The sequence below is a fragment of the Myxocyprinus asiaticus genome, chromosome 21 (genome assembly GCF_019703515.2).
Source record: "Myxocyprinus asiaticus isolate MX2 ecotype Aquarium Trade chromosome 21, UBuf_Myxa_2, whole genome shotgun sequence".
In the NCBI taxonomy this organism is placed as follows: domain Eukaryota; kingdom Metazoa; phylum Chordata; class Actinopteri; order Cypriniformes; family Catostomidae; genus Myxocyprinus; species Myxocyprinus asiaticus.
Genome location: NC_059364.1, coordinates 16281934 through 16297054, shown reverse-complemented (window position 1 = coordinate 16297054; position 15121 = coordinate 16281934). Strand labels below are relative to the sequence as shown.

General features: G+C 37.3%; 2 protein-coding genes across 7 annotated transcripts in view; both read left to right on the top strand.

Annotated features, from left to right (window-relative positions):
- The window catches only part of sobpa (sine oculis binding protein homolog (Drosophila) a), a 51661-nt gene extending 44847 nt beyond the window's left edge, over positions 1-6814 (top strand). For all 5 annotated transcript variants that reach the window (XM_051648988.1, XM_051648986.1, XM_051648984.1 and 2 more), the window contains one exon: positions 1435-6814. The gene's annotated coding sequence lies outside the window, so the exon portion shown is untranslated. The remainder of the gene's footprint in view (positions 1-1434) is intronic.
- A 1843-nt stretch (positions 6815-8657) lies between these two features.
- slc66a3 (solute carrier family 66 member 3) lies at positions 8658-14956 on the top strand. Of its 2 annotated transcripts, none has more exons than XM_051648998.1 (7): positions 8658-9992; positions 11120-11202; positions 11298-11367; positions 11681-11738; positions 11850-11950; positions 12056-12097; positions 12201-14956. In XM_051648998.1, exons 1-7 carry the CDS (start codon positions 9718-9720, stop codon positions 12364-12366), a joined length of 795 nt encoding a protein of 264 aa, XP_051504958.1. In that variant the 5' UTR covers positions 8658-9717; the 3' UTR covers positions 12367-14956. The 2 variants fall into 2 exon arrangements, with proteins under 2 accessions (XP_051504958.1, XP_051504959.1); XM_051648999.1 differs by having other exon boundaries at positions 9593-9992; positions 11830-11950.
- Positions 14957-15121: the final 165 nt, after the last annotated feature.

Sequence of the window (15121 nt, the reverse complement as noted above, 5' to 3'; positions counted from 1 at the left end):
AATACAATAAATAAAATAATTGATAGAAGAATTAATTGAACTGACCTTATACCAGACTAATGGGGGACACTTCCTGCAGAAAAAAATAAAAATAATAATAACTGGGGGCCTGGGTAGCTCAGCGAGTACTGACGCTAACTTCCACCCCTGGAGTCGCGAGTTCGAATCCAGGGTGTGCTGAGTGACTCCAGCCAGGTCTCCTAAGCAACCAAATTGTCCCGGTTGCTAGGGAGGGTAGAGTCACATGGGGTAACCTCCTCGTGGTCGTGATTAGTGGTTCTCGCTCTCAATGGGGCACGGGTTAAGTTGTGCGTGGATCGCGGAGAGTAGCATGAGCCTCCACATGCTGGGAGTCTCCGCGACATCATGTGTCGGTGTAAGATGTGCAGATTGACTGTATCAGAAGCGGAGGAAACTGAGACTTGTCCTCCGCCACCCGGATTGAGGTGAGTAACCGCACCACTATGAGGACCTACTAAGTAGTAGGGAATTGGGCATTCCAAATTGGGGAGAAAAGGGGATAAATAATATTAATAATAATTATGTAATAAATTAATAACCACTCGCTTGACTTAAACAAAATAAAGTAAAATAAAATCAATAAAAGTTTATGAAAATTATCAAAAAGAAATTGTCTGTTCAGATGCCCTATGTGAACAAAGTCATGGAATTTTATTCCAACTGGTTGAAATAAACTACACTTTTTAGAAAAAAAATAAATAAAAATGAATCCGTCAGTTTTGACCAGAACACAATATAAGGGTTAAAAGAATAGTTCCCACAAACATTATTTACACACCCTCATATTGTTCCAAACCCAGATGACTTTCTTTTTTCCATGGACCACAAAAGGAGATGTTAGGCAGCATGTTACTCTCAGTCACCATTTACTTCCATTGCATCTTTTTTTTTTTCATGTTGAACTACATGACAGACTTTTAATTTTGGGGTGAAATATCCCTTTAATAGTCTTACTATAGAAGTAATTAGTCTTTCAACATGTTTTTGTGTGTGTGTGTGTGTGTGTGTGTGTGTGTATTTGGTTGCAGATTAGTATTAAAGGAACAGTTAAGCCTCAAATTCTGCCATTATTAATGCACCCTCATGACATTCCAAACCTGTATGCTGTGATTTTTTTCAGTAGAACACAAAGGTTGATTTTTTGTTATAATGCAGCTCTTGTTATTCAATGGTTATTTATAGTGACATAACAGTGATAAATGATGACAGAATTTTCATTTTTGGGTCAACTATTCCTTTAGTACTCTATACCTTACATTAATACCTTATTACTTTAATTCATTTTAGATCATTCTGAAATGTATTTGAATAAAACCAAACAGATTTAAAAGACCAACAATGCTATATGCAATAATTTACCCATCACTCCCTCATTATCTCTCTTTTACTCTTCCCATTTTTTCTCTCTCGTAGATGTTAACATCTTACCAAAGGGATAAAGAGCACAACACTGCAACAGAGACCATCGGCTGTCCACAGACTCCTCCCCAGTCCAGCCAATCAAGATGTCAACCTTGTTTTCTCCACTTTTCCAAACCTTCACATGTACTCTGACATAGCATTGGTCATCCTGATTGGGCAGCTGTGTGCTCCCTCTACCCCTTTTGGCTAAATAGACTGACACAATGTGTTAACCTCGGGAACCTGGGGAACACTCGGTGGAAGTGGTGTTACAATCTGAGGAGGACTACACTGTACATAAACAGATTTCCAAGAACTGCCATAGGGCCAGAGGGCGGGTCTCAGTCCAAACGGTCAGAATAGATCGGCTAGACTGCCAATCAAACATGCTCATGAATAATGACACAGTCAGATTTGGAACAGGGCCAGTCAAATCCTGCCACAGATGGATGGGCTAGTTTGCTGCTTTGTGTGTGCATTTAAAGAATCATGCTTTAATCTGTCTGTTCGTTTGGGGTCTGAATCACATGCCATTGCTAGTAATTCAATACCCTTAGTCAGAGAGACAATTTAGAACCAGAGCTGCTCTAAAGATGGACCTAAAACTTTCTGAATACTCTCTCTGCTCAAATCTTTCTCTCTGTCCCTCTTTGTTCCCCTGACTCTGTGTATCAGTATCTGCAACACCAGCAAAACACTCTGTGCTCTTTCTAAACCTCTTTCCTTTCACTCTTTCTCTCCATTCTGAGGTGTTCAGGAACTGGGCACCAAAAAAGACAGGAAGAGAGAAAAGTACACACCCTGGAGGGAGTAAAATCACCACAGCGGGAGCACAAAAACAGAAGGATGGAGTGAACTTTCATTTCATTCCATCCTGTTAAGAAGCTGGAAACTCATTCAATGTTGGAGCAGCCCTGCTGAAAAGATCAGTTTAGACTGTGCAGGTCCAAGCTGGTTAGTGCTGTTTTGGTTCCGACCATAAAAATGCTGATCAACCAGCATGGTCTTTCAGGTGAAGATGGCTGAGGAAGTCTCGCTGATTAAGCTAATTTAGAAGCGTGTTGTGGACACCAGCACACCAACATACTCTGCCAGGGACCAGCAATGCAAGTCTTTTCAACAGGGAAAATGGACGGATGGCAGAAAATTAGTCAGCACTACTACGTATTTTTGTGCAATTAACTTACTCACTGATTTGATTGAGGATAACAGGGTACAGACCTCACCAAGCATGGCGAACTGTTGAATTGGCTGCTGGCTTTGCTGCCACTGGCTTGGAGAATGTCCCACCACATGGCAAAAAAAGTGAGCTGATATGAGCTTAGTTTTATCACTGACACTCTACATAGTTCAATAAAGAGCAGGTCTAGCTCTGCTGGTGGGTTGTGAACAATGTTAAAATACTTCTTGTTTGAAAACAGTCATTATTTTTCCAATTCTGTTTGGTGCTGCTAGAGGCACAGAATTTTCACACTTCGCCTCTAAATTTTAAATGAGAAAGATCACTCCTGGGTTTCCTTTTGTTGTACAATCACAATAATTTGAGCGGTCATACAGTGTCTCTGTGAGCAGTGAGATAGTGTCAAGGATGCATTCCTGAGGTTCAATTTTTATTTTATTTTTAAGCTTTATTTTTTGCCAAATCCTAGTCAGTGCTAAATTATATTCAGTATTACGTCTTTTCCAGCTATGGTAACAGAAACTGTTTCCTTCACAGTTCCAAGGTGCCTCAGTGTAGAGTTCACTTCCACTGGATGCCAAGAACATTTTACTGAAAGAAAGACTGGGTAGGCGAGGTGGACAAAGAGCCAAAATCATATTTGTTACAAAGAGTAATGTAAGAGCTGAGTGCATGGTTAGCAACTATATTGATCTGTTTTTTGTTTGACTAAACTGGAGGAACGAACCTTAAAGCCAAGCATGTTTATGTGTGGGAGAGAACGTGTGTCAAATTTCGAAACTAGTTATAGCCAAAAAAGAGTTAAATCTGAACATTCACATTAGCCAATTTATTTTGGGAGAAAAACTCTAGTATCAAATTTTTTTTTAAGAAAGGTGCACAAAATCACAGGGAGGATTTAAAAAATACACCACCTGGGATAAAAAATAATCAGATGATTTTACAAAACTGATTAGTACACTCTAAAAGGCCAAATATTTCAGTTATACATGAAAAGAGGAAGACATTTTCCTCTGCAAACAAGATATTTGTTTTTGTTTTGTTTTTTATTTAGTTTTGTTTTTTAGTTTTGTTTGTTTAGTTTTGTTTTGTTTTATGTTATATTTTGTTTTATGTTATGTTATGTTTTGTTTTGTTTTGTTTAGTTTTGTTTTGTTTTATGTTATATTTTGTTTTGTTTTATGTTATGTTATGTTATGTTATGTTATGTTATGTTATGTTTTGTTTTGTTTTGTTCAATTCATCATGTTTTTCTCTGATTACTCTACCCAAATCTAACTGTCAAATTATGACCAAATTTGCCTTTAACCTTTACCTCTTCTCTATCCCTCTTCCTCCCTCTCTATCCCTCTTACTATTTTCTCTCTGCTCCTGGACGACGTACAAAGAGGAGTGAAATCCTACCCTAACCCTCTGTACTTTTTCCTACAGGATTCAGTTTCGCAGTGGTGTATTTTTTTAAGAGTAGGCTCAGAGGTCTAATTGTGACTGGTTAGAGTAAGTACTGGATTTCTCTCTTGGGTTTGCATGTGGCTGGGTTTCATTCCAGTGTCAGATTTAAACACACACAAACACACACACACACACACACACACACACACACACACACATACACATTCCTGTGTCAAATTTATTTTGTCAGTGCTGATACGGCTGGCTGACCATCCGTCTGGATTGAGGTGTTACAGAGAACAGATTGCTAAAAAGGGCGAAATTTCAGAGAAACACACACACTTAAAGAACCAAGCTCAGTTACTTATTCAATGTGTTTGGTGTATGAATCACTGTGTGTGTTTGTGTGTCTATGTGTGTAGGGGGAGGCTCATCAAGGGCTGCATGGGACACACAGAGGCTTAGTCTTGGGATCTGAGATTATTTACACTGTGTGTGTGGTGCAACCAAACGTACATGTCTGGATTGGTTAAGAGGAGCCAGCAACAGCATTGCATTATTGACTCAAATTTCCTCCCTCTCTATTTCTCTCTCCTCCTCTTTCATACTCAGCCCTTTCTGTTCTCTTCCTTAAACTGAAATTACTATTAAAGGGATAGTTCACCCAAACATGACAATTCTGTCATTTAACCTTCCAAACACATATGACATTCTTTCTTCCCTGGAACAAGCCAGGAGATGTAAGAAAAAATGACAGCCTCAGTCACATTTCAAATTTCATTGTATGGAAAAAAGAACAGCGTCAATATTTGAAAATAAAATTCTCTTTGTGTTCCATGGAAGAAAAAATATTTGGGTTTGTAACAACAACATTGATGACAGACTTTTAGTTTTTGGGTGGACTGTCCCTTTAAACACATTGGACTTACTGAAGTCACTGTGCATAAAGCTGCACGCACCACCCAAACACCCCATTACTGCTCATCTCACATCAAAGAGCCAGACATGAAATATGATTTATTTATTTTTATTTTATTTTTTTACTTCCCTGAGTGTGTGTGTGTGTGTGTGTGTTGCACGGGAGAGATAATTGCACTTATGGTAAACACTGTAAAACTCTTTAACTATTGCAAACAGGCACAGTGTTCAGCATAATATCCAAAACAGCATAATTTCACTCATAAGGTTCCAAAACAGCTTAAACCAGCCTAAGGTAGTTTAGGGGTCTTCCATCCTGATCAGGCTTCTATGATGGCTGGTTTTAGAAGACTTTTCAGCTGGTCATTCTGGGAGCTAAACCAGCTGAGCACTAGCTTGTCCAGCCTGGTAGACCAGCTAAGACCAGCAAACTAGATTAGGCTGGTTTAAGATGTTTTTATTTTTATTTATTTTATTTTTAGCAGGGGTCCAAATTGCCACTATGTTGTAGTTGGCACTTTCTTTAATATATGATTGCCACACTGTATTTACAGAGTCAGTGGCATACAGTGTGTCCACTAGAGGGAAGTGAAGTCCATCTTGTTAACGAGCTCAAACCAGTGCAATCAAGAGACCCATGGAGTTAAATGAACTGAAATAACAAACCATAGAGGAGGGTTTGCTTGAGTGCAATACTGTAATCCAATACTGCTTCAAAGGATCTAGAAGAGAGTCACCTGTTTTAGTGGCCAAACTGTCTTTCAGCCCTGAGGCTTGGTACACAGAACATTTAGGTTTTTTATTAAGCAAAATTAGTCTGAAAATTTGGAAAGCTTCTGTTTAATCAGAGAGGGGAACATGAGCACTGCTTTGGCGAAGCCACACACATAAACAACATGGAGGTACAGAAACCCATATGCCCAAATACCAGCAAAACCATCTTTCACAAGCAATGTTTTACAGACTAAAACAAAACAGCACAATCAAATCAAAGCACTTGCACCCCACCTCACCTCTGCTATAATGCTGTAAAATCAATAGAACAGGTGGGTTTGATGTGAATTTTCACATTAATCAACGCATGATTCAAAGGGGTCAAGTAGTAGCCATGTAAGAAACATGTTTTCCTACCATTCCTGTTGTCGGAATAAAATGTCTTTGTCAGCAGCCAGAATTATGCAACAACAAATTCTTATATCTGCACTCTGTGTGAGAGGCACTATGTCTAAAATAAAAAAAAGAAACAAAATGCAGTTTTTAAGGTTCTGATGTTAAAACTTTTTTGAGCTGCCTTAATTCTTTGTGTGCTCTGTAATTAAGAATGCCTGCTTGTTTAAATATCCCACTTTGTAAAAAACAAACAAACGAAAAAAAATAACAACACCACAAATAACACAAATAACAAAATCAACTTTGTTATCTGGATAGTATGGATGTATAGATGCTTTATCAGTGTCCTGTATGAATCTGAGATTTTGCTCAATTTGCCCACCTCTCACTTGCCCCACCCCTTCACCCCAAAAACCTTGTACATTTTCCCTTGTTGTTGTTTTTCAATCTTTTTGTGTACTTGCAGAACATTTTATAGTATTATTTATTACTGGCAAGCTTTTACATTTGCAAATAATAAAAGAAAGATGGTTCTTTGAACAGGGTAGCAAGAGGCAGCAAAGCTGCCCAATGAAATGTATGTCTGTTTTATTTAGTTTTTTGTTTATTTTCTAAATTAAGGAAGGAAACAGCAAGAGTAAAATAAAAAAATAAAAAAAGATAAAGTTGTCCTTTGATTATGCAGTCGTTATAAAACTTGTTGCTATGTATAATTTTTTGTGTTGTAACAGTATTTGTTTAACCCAGTGAATTGCTTATTAAAAAACAAATAAATAGAGGCACTCTCCAGTTCTCACTTCTCCAAGAGTTGTCTTCATTTTAATAATGCAAGTCTTTTCTGTTCTATTTTCAGGGTTCGCATGGAAAACCTGGAAATGTTCAATTGTAATATTTTAAAAATAGGGATTTTCAGGCCTGGAAAAGTCATGGAAATTAGTTAAATTGTACAAAGTCATAGAAGTTTCTATCATAAATGTAAAATGTTTTAGTTGTAAAATATTTTATTGGCTTAGTGCTCTTTGTGAGTGCAATCTCTGTAAAATGATTTTTAAAAATCCTTATCCAGTACACTGAATATATATACACATACAGGTGCATCTCAATAAATTAGAATGTCATGGAAAAGTTCATTTATTTCAGTAATTCAACTCAAATTGTGAAACTCGTGTATTAAATAAATTCAATACACACAGACTGAAGTAGTTTAAGTCTTTGGTTCTTTTAATTGTGATGATTTTGGCTCACATTTAACAAAAACCCACCAATTCACTATCTCAAAAAATTAGAATACATCATAAGACCAATAAAAAAAAACATTTTTAGTGAATTGTTGGCCTTCTGGAAAGTATGTTCATTTACTGTATATGTACTCAATACTTGGTAGGGGCTCCTTTTGCTTTAATTACTGCCTCAATTCGGCGTGGCATGGAGGTGATCAGTTTGTGGCACAGCTGAGGTGGTATGGAAGCCCAGGTTTCTTTGACAGTGGCCTTCAGCTCATCTGCATTTTTTGGTCTCTTGTTTCTCATTTTCCTCTTGACAATACCCCATAGATTCTCTATGGGGTTCAGGTCTGGTGAGTTTGCTGGCCAGTCAAGCACACCAACACCATGGTCATTTAACCAACATTTGGTGCTTTTGGCAGTGTGGGCAGGTGCCAAATCCTGCTGGAAAATGAAATCAGCATCTTTAAAAAGCTGGTCAGCAGAAGGAAGCATGAAGTGCTCCATAATTTCTTGGTAAATGGGTGCAGTGACTTTGGTTTTCAAAAAACACAATGGACCAACACCAGCAGATGACATTGCACCCCAAATCATCACAGACTGTGGAAACTTAACACTGGACTTCAAGCAACTTGGGCTATGAGCTTCTCCACCCTTCCTCCAGACTCTAGGACCTTGGTTTCCAAATGAAATACAAAACTTGCTCTCATCTGAAAAGAGGACTTTGGACCACTGGGCAACAGTCCAGTTCTTCTTCTCCTTAGCCCAGGTAAGACGCCTCTGACGTTGTCTGTGGTTCAGGAGTGGCTTAACAAGAGGAATACGACAACTATAGCCAAATTCCTTGACATGTCTGTGTGTGGTGGCTCTTGATGCCTTGACCCCAGCCTCAGTCCATTCCTTGTGAAGTTCACCCAAATTCTTGAATCAATTTTGCTTGACAGTCATAAGGCTGCGGTTCTCTCGGTTGGTCGTGCATCTTTTTCTTCCACACTTTTTCCTTCCACTCAACTTTCTGTTAACATGCTTGGATACAGCACTCTGTGAACAGCCAGCTTCTTTGGCAATGAATGTTTGTGGCTTACCCTCCTTGTGAAGGGTGTCAATGATTGTCTTCTGGACAACTGTCAGATCAGCAGTCTTCCCCATGATTGTGTAGCCTAGTGAACCAAACTGAGAGACCATTTTGAAGGCCCAGGAAACCTTTGCAGGTGTTTTGAGTTGATTAGCTGATTGGCATGTCACCATATTCTAATTTGTTGAGATAGTGAATTGGTGGGTTTTTGTTAAATGTGAGCCAAAATCATCACAATTAAAAGAACCAAAGACTTAAACTTCTTCAGTCTGTGTGCATTGAATTTATTTAATACATGAGTTTCACAATTTGAGTTGAATTACTGAAATAAATGAACTTTTCCACGACATTCTAATTTATTGAGATTCACCTGTATATATATATTTGCTGCTTGTTCAATTAACTTAATTAAAATGAACTAAAGCAACACATTTATAGAACATTTTTGTTCTATCAATCTAAATTTGTAAAATGGAAGTTTACTTAATCCATTAGAGTTGGGACTACATGAATACTTTTTGTGGTGTTAATGTAACATTGATGAAACTGGGCAGGGGGTTGCCATTTCTAATATACTTTGCATGGGACTTGATAGGGAGAGTGAATATGAAAATTAAGTGTTTTTTTTTTAATGTGTTTTTGTGCAAGATGAATATAAAGGGGGTACTTCTTAGTGTTTAATTATTTTGTTATGTTGAGATTTAGAAGAGTTTCTGTTATGTTGGGGTTTTGGTGGATATATTTATGGTGAAGAGAGGAGCCTGAGCTAATGATGAGGACAGGTGAATGTCACACATACAATTTTATCGCTTCTTTGAGCAAATGCTGTACTAACCATAGTACAGTTAATAAACGACACTCTATAGTGCTTCCAGCCAGCATGTATTTAGCATGCTACCATTCACTTTTACTAGTTAGTACATAAAGAAATAAAACAGATTTATTTGAGTTACATTAACACATCTAAATTTGTTGGGTTTACCCAATTCAAAGGTTCAGAGTTTTTTGTGTTGAGATTACATAGTCATTTTAATTTCAGAAAACTAATTTCAAACATGTGGAACCACTGTCCATGATTGAATCAAGTTCAGCCAAAGAGCTTTGTGTGTGTGTGTGTGTGTGTGTGTGTGTGTAATCTGAACAACTGGAAAAATCAATTAATCATTCAATCAATAAATCAATTGGTCAAAAAGTGTGGAAATCCTGTATTTCGATTTAAGATAAATGCAATGATGAACAATGCAATGTCATCCTATGCTCTGATATTGCCGCTAAAGTTGAGATGTATTATAAAAATGTCATCACTCAAGACCACAGTGACGCTGGATCACAGCCAAATACCTCTGTAAACCTGTGAGTGCTACGGAGGCTGTAGAGGGTCAAATCTCTCTGCGCTGATGTGTTGTGTGCGGAAGTACCAAAGTACCATCGAGACCGAAACAGCTGGAGACACTTCGTGGCATCTCCCTAAAACTGATTATACACCGGGATTAAAGGGCCAGGAGTTAAGGGAAATGCTGTCAGAGATGGACGGTAATTTGACGTTGCATTTCGCCAACTTCAGTACTCTGTTCGTGTGCATGGTGCTGAAATTCCCGCAGATATTCGTACTGATGAGGGCCAAAGCGACAACTGGAGTCAGTTTGAACAGTCTGCTGCTGGAGCTTATCGGGTAAGAAAGAACTTTACAGCTTTGACAGTATGCACATCACTGCAGCTCTAGCAGACCACAGCATTTTCTACATCCATCTATTTACACTGCGATGCGACGCACCAAAACTACAATGTTTCCACTGTAATCAACAAAGCTGCGATTTGATTTTAGACAGCTTCATTGGTTATAATGGGTGCATTCTAGTTTGTCGTGTTGCGTACACTACTAGAATATACACTCACTGAGCACTTTAGTACACATAATAAATCGTGTGGCAGCTGTGTAATAAATAAAGTCATTAAAATACAGGTAAGGAGCTTCAATGTTCACATCAACCATCAGAATGGGGAAAAAATGTGATCTCAGCTATTTCGACCATGGCTTGATTGTTGGTGCCAGACGGGCTGGTTTGAGTATTTCTGTAACAGCTGATCTCCTGGGATTTAACATACAATAGTCTCTAGAGTTTATTCAGAATGGTGCCAAAAAAACAAAAATATCCAGTGAGTGGCAGTCCTGCAGACAGAAATGCCTTGTTGTTGAGAGAGTTCAATGGAGAATGGCCAGACTGGTTCGAGCTGACAGAAAGGCTACCGTAACTCATATAACCCCAATGTACAATTGTAGAGAGCAGAATAGCATCTCAGAATGCACAACACATTGAACCTTGAGGCGGATGGGTTAACATAGCAGAAGACCACGCCGGGAACATCATTAGGACCATAGTGTTCCCAATAAAGTACTCAGTGAGTGTATGTATATAAAGCTCACAAATATGTAAAGTCTTGATAGCTTTTTAGTCTCTAATATCTAAACCCAGTACCATCAAACTGTCACAGATATTCGACTACATGAATCTGCCAGTGCAAGATGATATGCTCAATGTAAGTAGGTTGATCGGTTCTGCTGTTTGCATATAAATAAATGTGTTGAATAGATTCTAGTGTAATTTTCACAGTGCATTAAATCAAATCAAAGTTTATTTGTCAAATACATAACAGTATAGCATGCAGCATTATTATCATATTTAAGGTATGTTAAGGATGGGCAACAAGTTTGGAATGTTACGGCCAAAGCAAAACCTATGGAAATCTTTTCCTTTTGTTTCAAACTCTACCTATTCTTCTCCCTCTCTGTGTTTGCAGGTTTATAGTGTTCATGTCCTATCAGATGTACTATGATTATCCACCTCTCACATACCTGGAGTATCCGATCCTCATAGCACAAGGTGAGTTCGGTTTACAGAGGAGCTTCTGAAGGAGCAATGGGTCATTTTTTCACATGGTAAGGCTAGAGTTTGAGTGTTCAACCCTGTTCCCACAGATGTTGTTGTGCTCCTTTTGATTCTACATTACAACAGGAACATGAAGCACAGCATCATTTACGCCGCAGTGTATCCTTCCACCCCTTTCTCTCACAAACACAACAACCAATATAAAGCAAAATTGGTGGGGACTACCAATCTATTGTTCGTGATTTAAGATAATATTAATGAACAAAGACCAACCCCAAAATACAACATTAGGATTTCTGATGTATAAAGAAGAAATGTAATAGCTGTATGAACCCTTTTTTGTGGGGACTTTGTGGTCAGGTTATGCTATTCTTCTGGGCACAAGAATAGCAAAACCTGCCCTATTTAACCTACAAAAATATGTCATGTAGCCTGTATGATCATTTTCTTTCTCCTTAACAACAAGAATCAGGTTTGTTGGTGGATGGCAGCTGCTGACAGTACAGAAATGGGTGATTGATCTGGCAATGGTGAGAGAAACTCTACTACTGCATCTATATGGGCTTGGATTAGTGTCTTAATTTATTTACAGGTTAATCTGTTTTTGATGTTCTCTCTCAGAGTCTGTGTACATTCATTAGTGCAGGCAGCAAATTGGCACAGCTTCAGTGTATGTGGCGTTCAAAGAATTCTGGACAGGTCAGCACTCTCACCTGGGGCCTGGCCACATATACATGCCTAAGTAAGTGACAAACAGACACATGAAGGGAAAATAAAGATAAATGACTTAAATAACAAGCATTTGGACTTGGATTTCTAACACCTGATATTGTGTTGTTTTTGTCAGCGAGGGTCTTCACTACCATGATCACCACAGGAGACACACAAGGTCAGTCAGAGCTTCCTGATTGGATGTTTTTGAATTAAAGTACTGATTGTTTGGTCAAGATGTTGGTAACTTGGTCATGAACTTACCATTCTTTCTTCTTCAGTCCTCGTTCGGTTTGTCGTCATGAGCATTCTGAACATGTGGGTGACTGCGACAGTGATCCACTACAAACCTCGTGCTGTGAAACAGGATTAAGATCCAACGCTATGGGTATATCATCACTTCCTGTTAGATGTGATGTTTCCCTATTTCCCATGTGTGGGGTTTGAGGTTTCGAAGAAAGGAAACATAACTCACACTGAACTGTATCAGGTCTGGTGCTGTTTGGATGTAGCACTTTCTATAAAGGATTTGTAAATCCTTTTGATTTGTAAATGATTTTGTAAAGGATTTGATGATTTACTGACTCTGGGTAAGTGTATACTACATTTAAAGGAATATTCCGTGTTCAGTACAAGTTAACCTCAGTCAACAGCATTTGTAGCATAATATTGATTACCACAAAAGATTTATTTTGACTTGCCCCTCTTTTTCTTTAAAAAAAAAAAAAAAAAAAAAAAAGCAAAACTCTGGGTTTCAGTGAGGCACTTACAATGGAAGTGAATGGGGCCAATCCGTAAATGTTAAAATACTCACTATTTCGAAAGTATAGCCACAAGACACACAATATGCTTGTTAACATTATTTTAGTGTAATAAATTCCCTTACTAACCTTTTCTGTGTAAAGTTATATCCAATTTTACAACTTCTTTGCCATGTTGATGTCAACAAACCCTAAAATGACTGTAAAAATGACGATTTAAACAACTTTACAGCTCAAATAATACATGAGTTTTAACAGAAGAATTAATGTAGGTGCTTTTATAAAAATATAAGCTTCACATTTTGCCTTTAAATCCTCCAAAAATTGGCCCCATTCACTTCCATTGTAAGAGCCTCCCTGTAACCTCCATTTTCGCTTTTTTTTTTAAAGAAGAGGGATGAAACAAAATCATTTTTTGTGGTAATCAACATTATGCCACAAATGCTGTCGATTGAGCTTAACTTGCATTGAACCAAAAATATTCCTTTAAGAAATAGAAAAAAAATCACCATAATGCTCTTAAACTCAGGGTTTATCATTGTAGTTGAACTATGTTTTTCAGTGTCAATAACATGGCACTTTTTGCATAAACATGAAATAGTAATTACATTAATGTACCTATTATAACATACTATAACAATCTTAATTCTTTATCTAATATTTCTTTGCATGGAGGAAAAATGGCAATGTGTTGTAATTATGTAGCACAGTATGTGGCCACAAAATATTAGATGCAAAAAGTGCTTTTTTATTTACAGATCAGAATTATGAGACCTCTTTCTGACCAAACAGTTTTATAGAGATAAATACTGATTATTAGTAAGATGTTTCATTCCCTTATTCACACTTCCTAATCATTCCAGGGAGGGTTCAGTTGGCCTCCGTATTTCCTGTCGCTTAAAAGTTTTTGTCTCGACAGTGATTGCTGATGATCAATCAGTACCAGTATATTCAATTTAGTATAAGTTAATACATGTGCCTATATAACTTAAAGGGATATTTCACCCAAAAATGATAATTTTCTTATCATTTACTCACCCTCATGCCATCCCAGATGTGTATGACTGACTTTCTTCTGCTGAACACCAAGATTTTTAGAAGAATATCTCAGCTCTGTAGGTCCATACAATGCAAGTGATTGGGTACCAAAAACCACATAAAGGCAGAATTAAAGTAATCCATAAAACTCCAGTGGTTAAATCCATATTTTCAGAATCGATATGATAGGTGTGGGTGAGAAACAGAATATTTAAGTCCTTTTTTAATGTAAATTGTCCTCCCTGTCATGTGGGTGGCGATATGCACGAAGAATTGTGAATCCCCAAAAACAAAAGAATGTGAAAGTCAGTATTTATCATAAAAAAAGGACTTAAATATTGATCTGTTTCTCACCCACACTTATCATTTTGCTTCTGAAGACATGGATTTAACCACTGGAGTCTTATGGATTACTTTAATTCTGTGCATTTTGGAGCTTCTAAATGTTGTTACCCATTCACTTGCATTGTATGGACGTACAGAGCTGAGATATTCTTCTAAAAATCTTTGTGTTCAGCAGAAAGTAAGCCATAGACATCTGGGATAGCATGAGGGTAAATGATGAGAGAATTTTCATTTTGGGGTGAACTATTCCTTTAATGGTTTGTTTTGAAGTTAGAATACTGTAGGAACATATCACTTTTCTTCCCTTGGTAAATAAAAACTGTCTTTTCTATTTTTTTGACCAGTAAGTTTTCAGCTAAAGCACTGTTATAACTGATGATGTTAAATGATATCAGGTTGTGGATCAAACTGTTTTGATATATAATGTCGTTTATACAAGGTAATGTTTATATACAGTGAAATATGCACTGACTTTTTTTTAACTGAGCAATATCTGTGTTTAATGAGATAGTTGTAAGTCCTGACATAATACAGGGTTTCCCGTTTGTTTTTTTAACTGGACACATTTCACATATACTTGAGTTGTGATATTCATTTTATATTAATGCAAAAACAATAATAATAATAAAAAATTATATATATCTGTACATAAATCTCTGATCTCCACACTTTTATCAAACATAATGTAGTACAACCAGGTTATTACTTACAAAATTATCAATAAGAACCATGAAGATTTCATCTTGTAGTGTATGTGTGTGTAATAGAAGTTGAGAGATGCTTAGATCTGTAGCACAACCATACTTTGTAAGTACTTTAATATGTCTGCCATCTTTTGCATTTTATAAACTTGTGAATCAATAAACATTCCTCTTGCGTGGTTGGTAGTGTGTGTCAGGTCCCCCCCAAGTTGTATATTTAACCCAGAATATTCATTTAACCTGTGTATATGTTACAAAGACCATCAACATTTTTGTGCAATAACCATATCATCAGTACATAGTCATAATGCATAAAAAACAGGCATATATATTATTCCTATGATTAAAGCAGACGGA

Bases quoted from the DNA above. Each gene is read 5' to 3' on its own strand.
- slc66a3 (XM_051648998.1), top strand. From the start codon at position 9,718: ATGTGTTGTGTGCGGAAGTACCAAAGTACCATCGAGACCGAAACAGCT. The intron at 9,993-11,119 runs GTAAGAAAGAAC...CTGTGTTTGCAG, and splicing joins CTGCTGCTGGAGCTTATCGG to GTTTATAGTGTTCATGTCCT. The intron at 11,951-12,055 runs GTAAGTGACAAA...TGTTTTTGTCAG, and splicing joins GGCCACATATACATGCCTAA to CGAGGGTCTTCACTACCATG.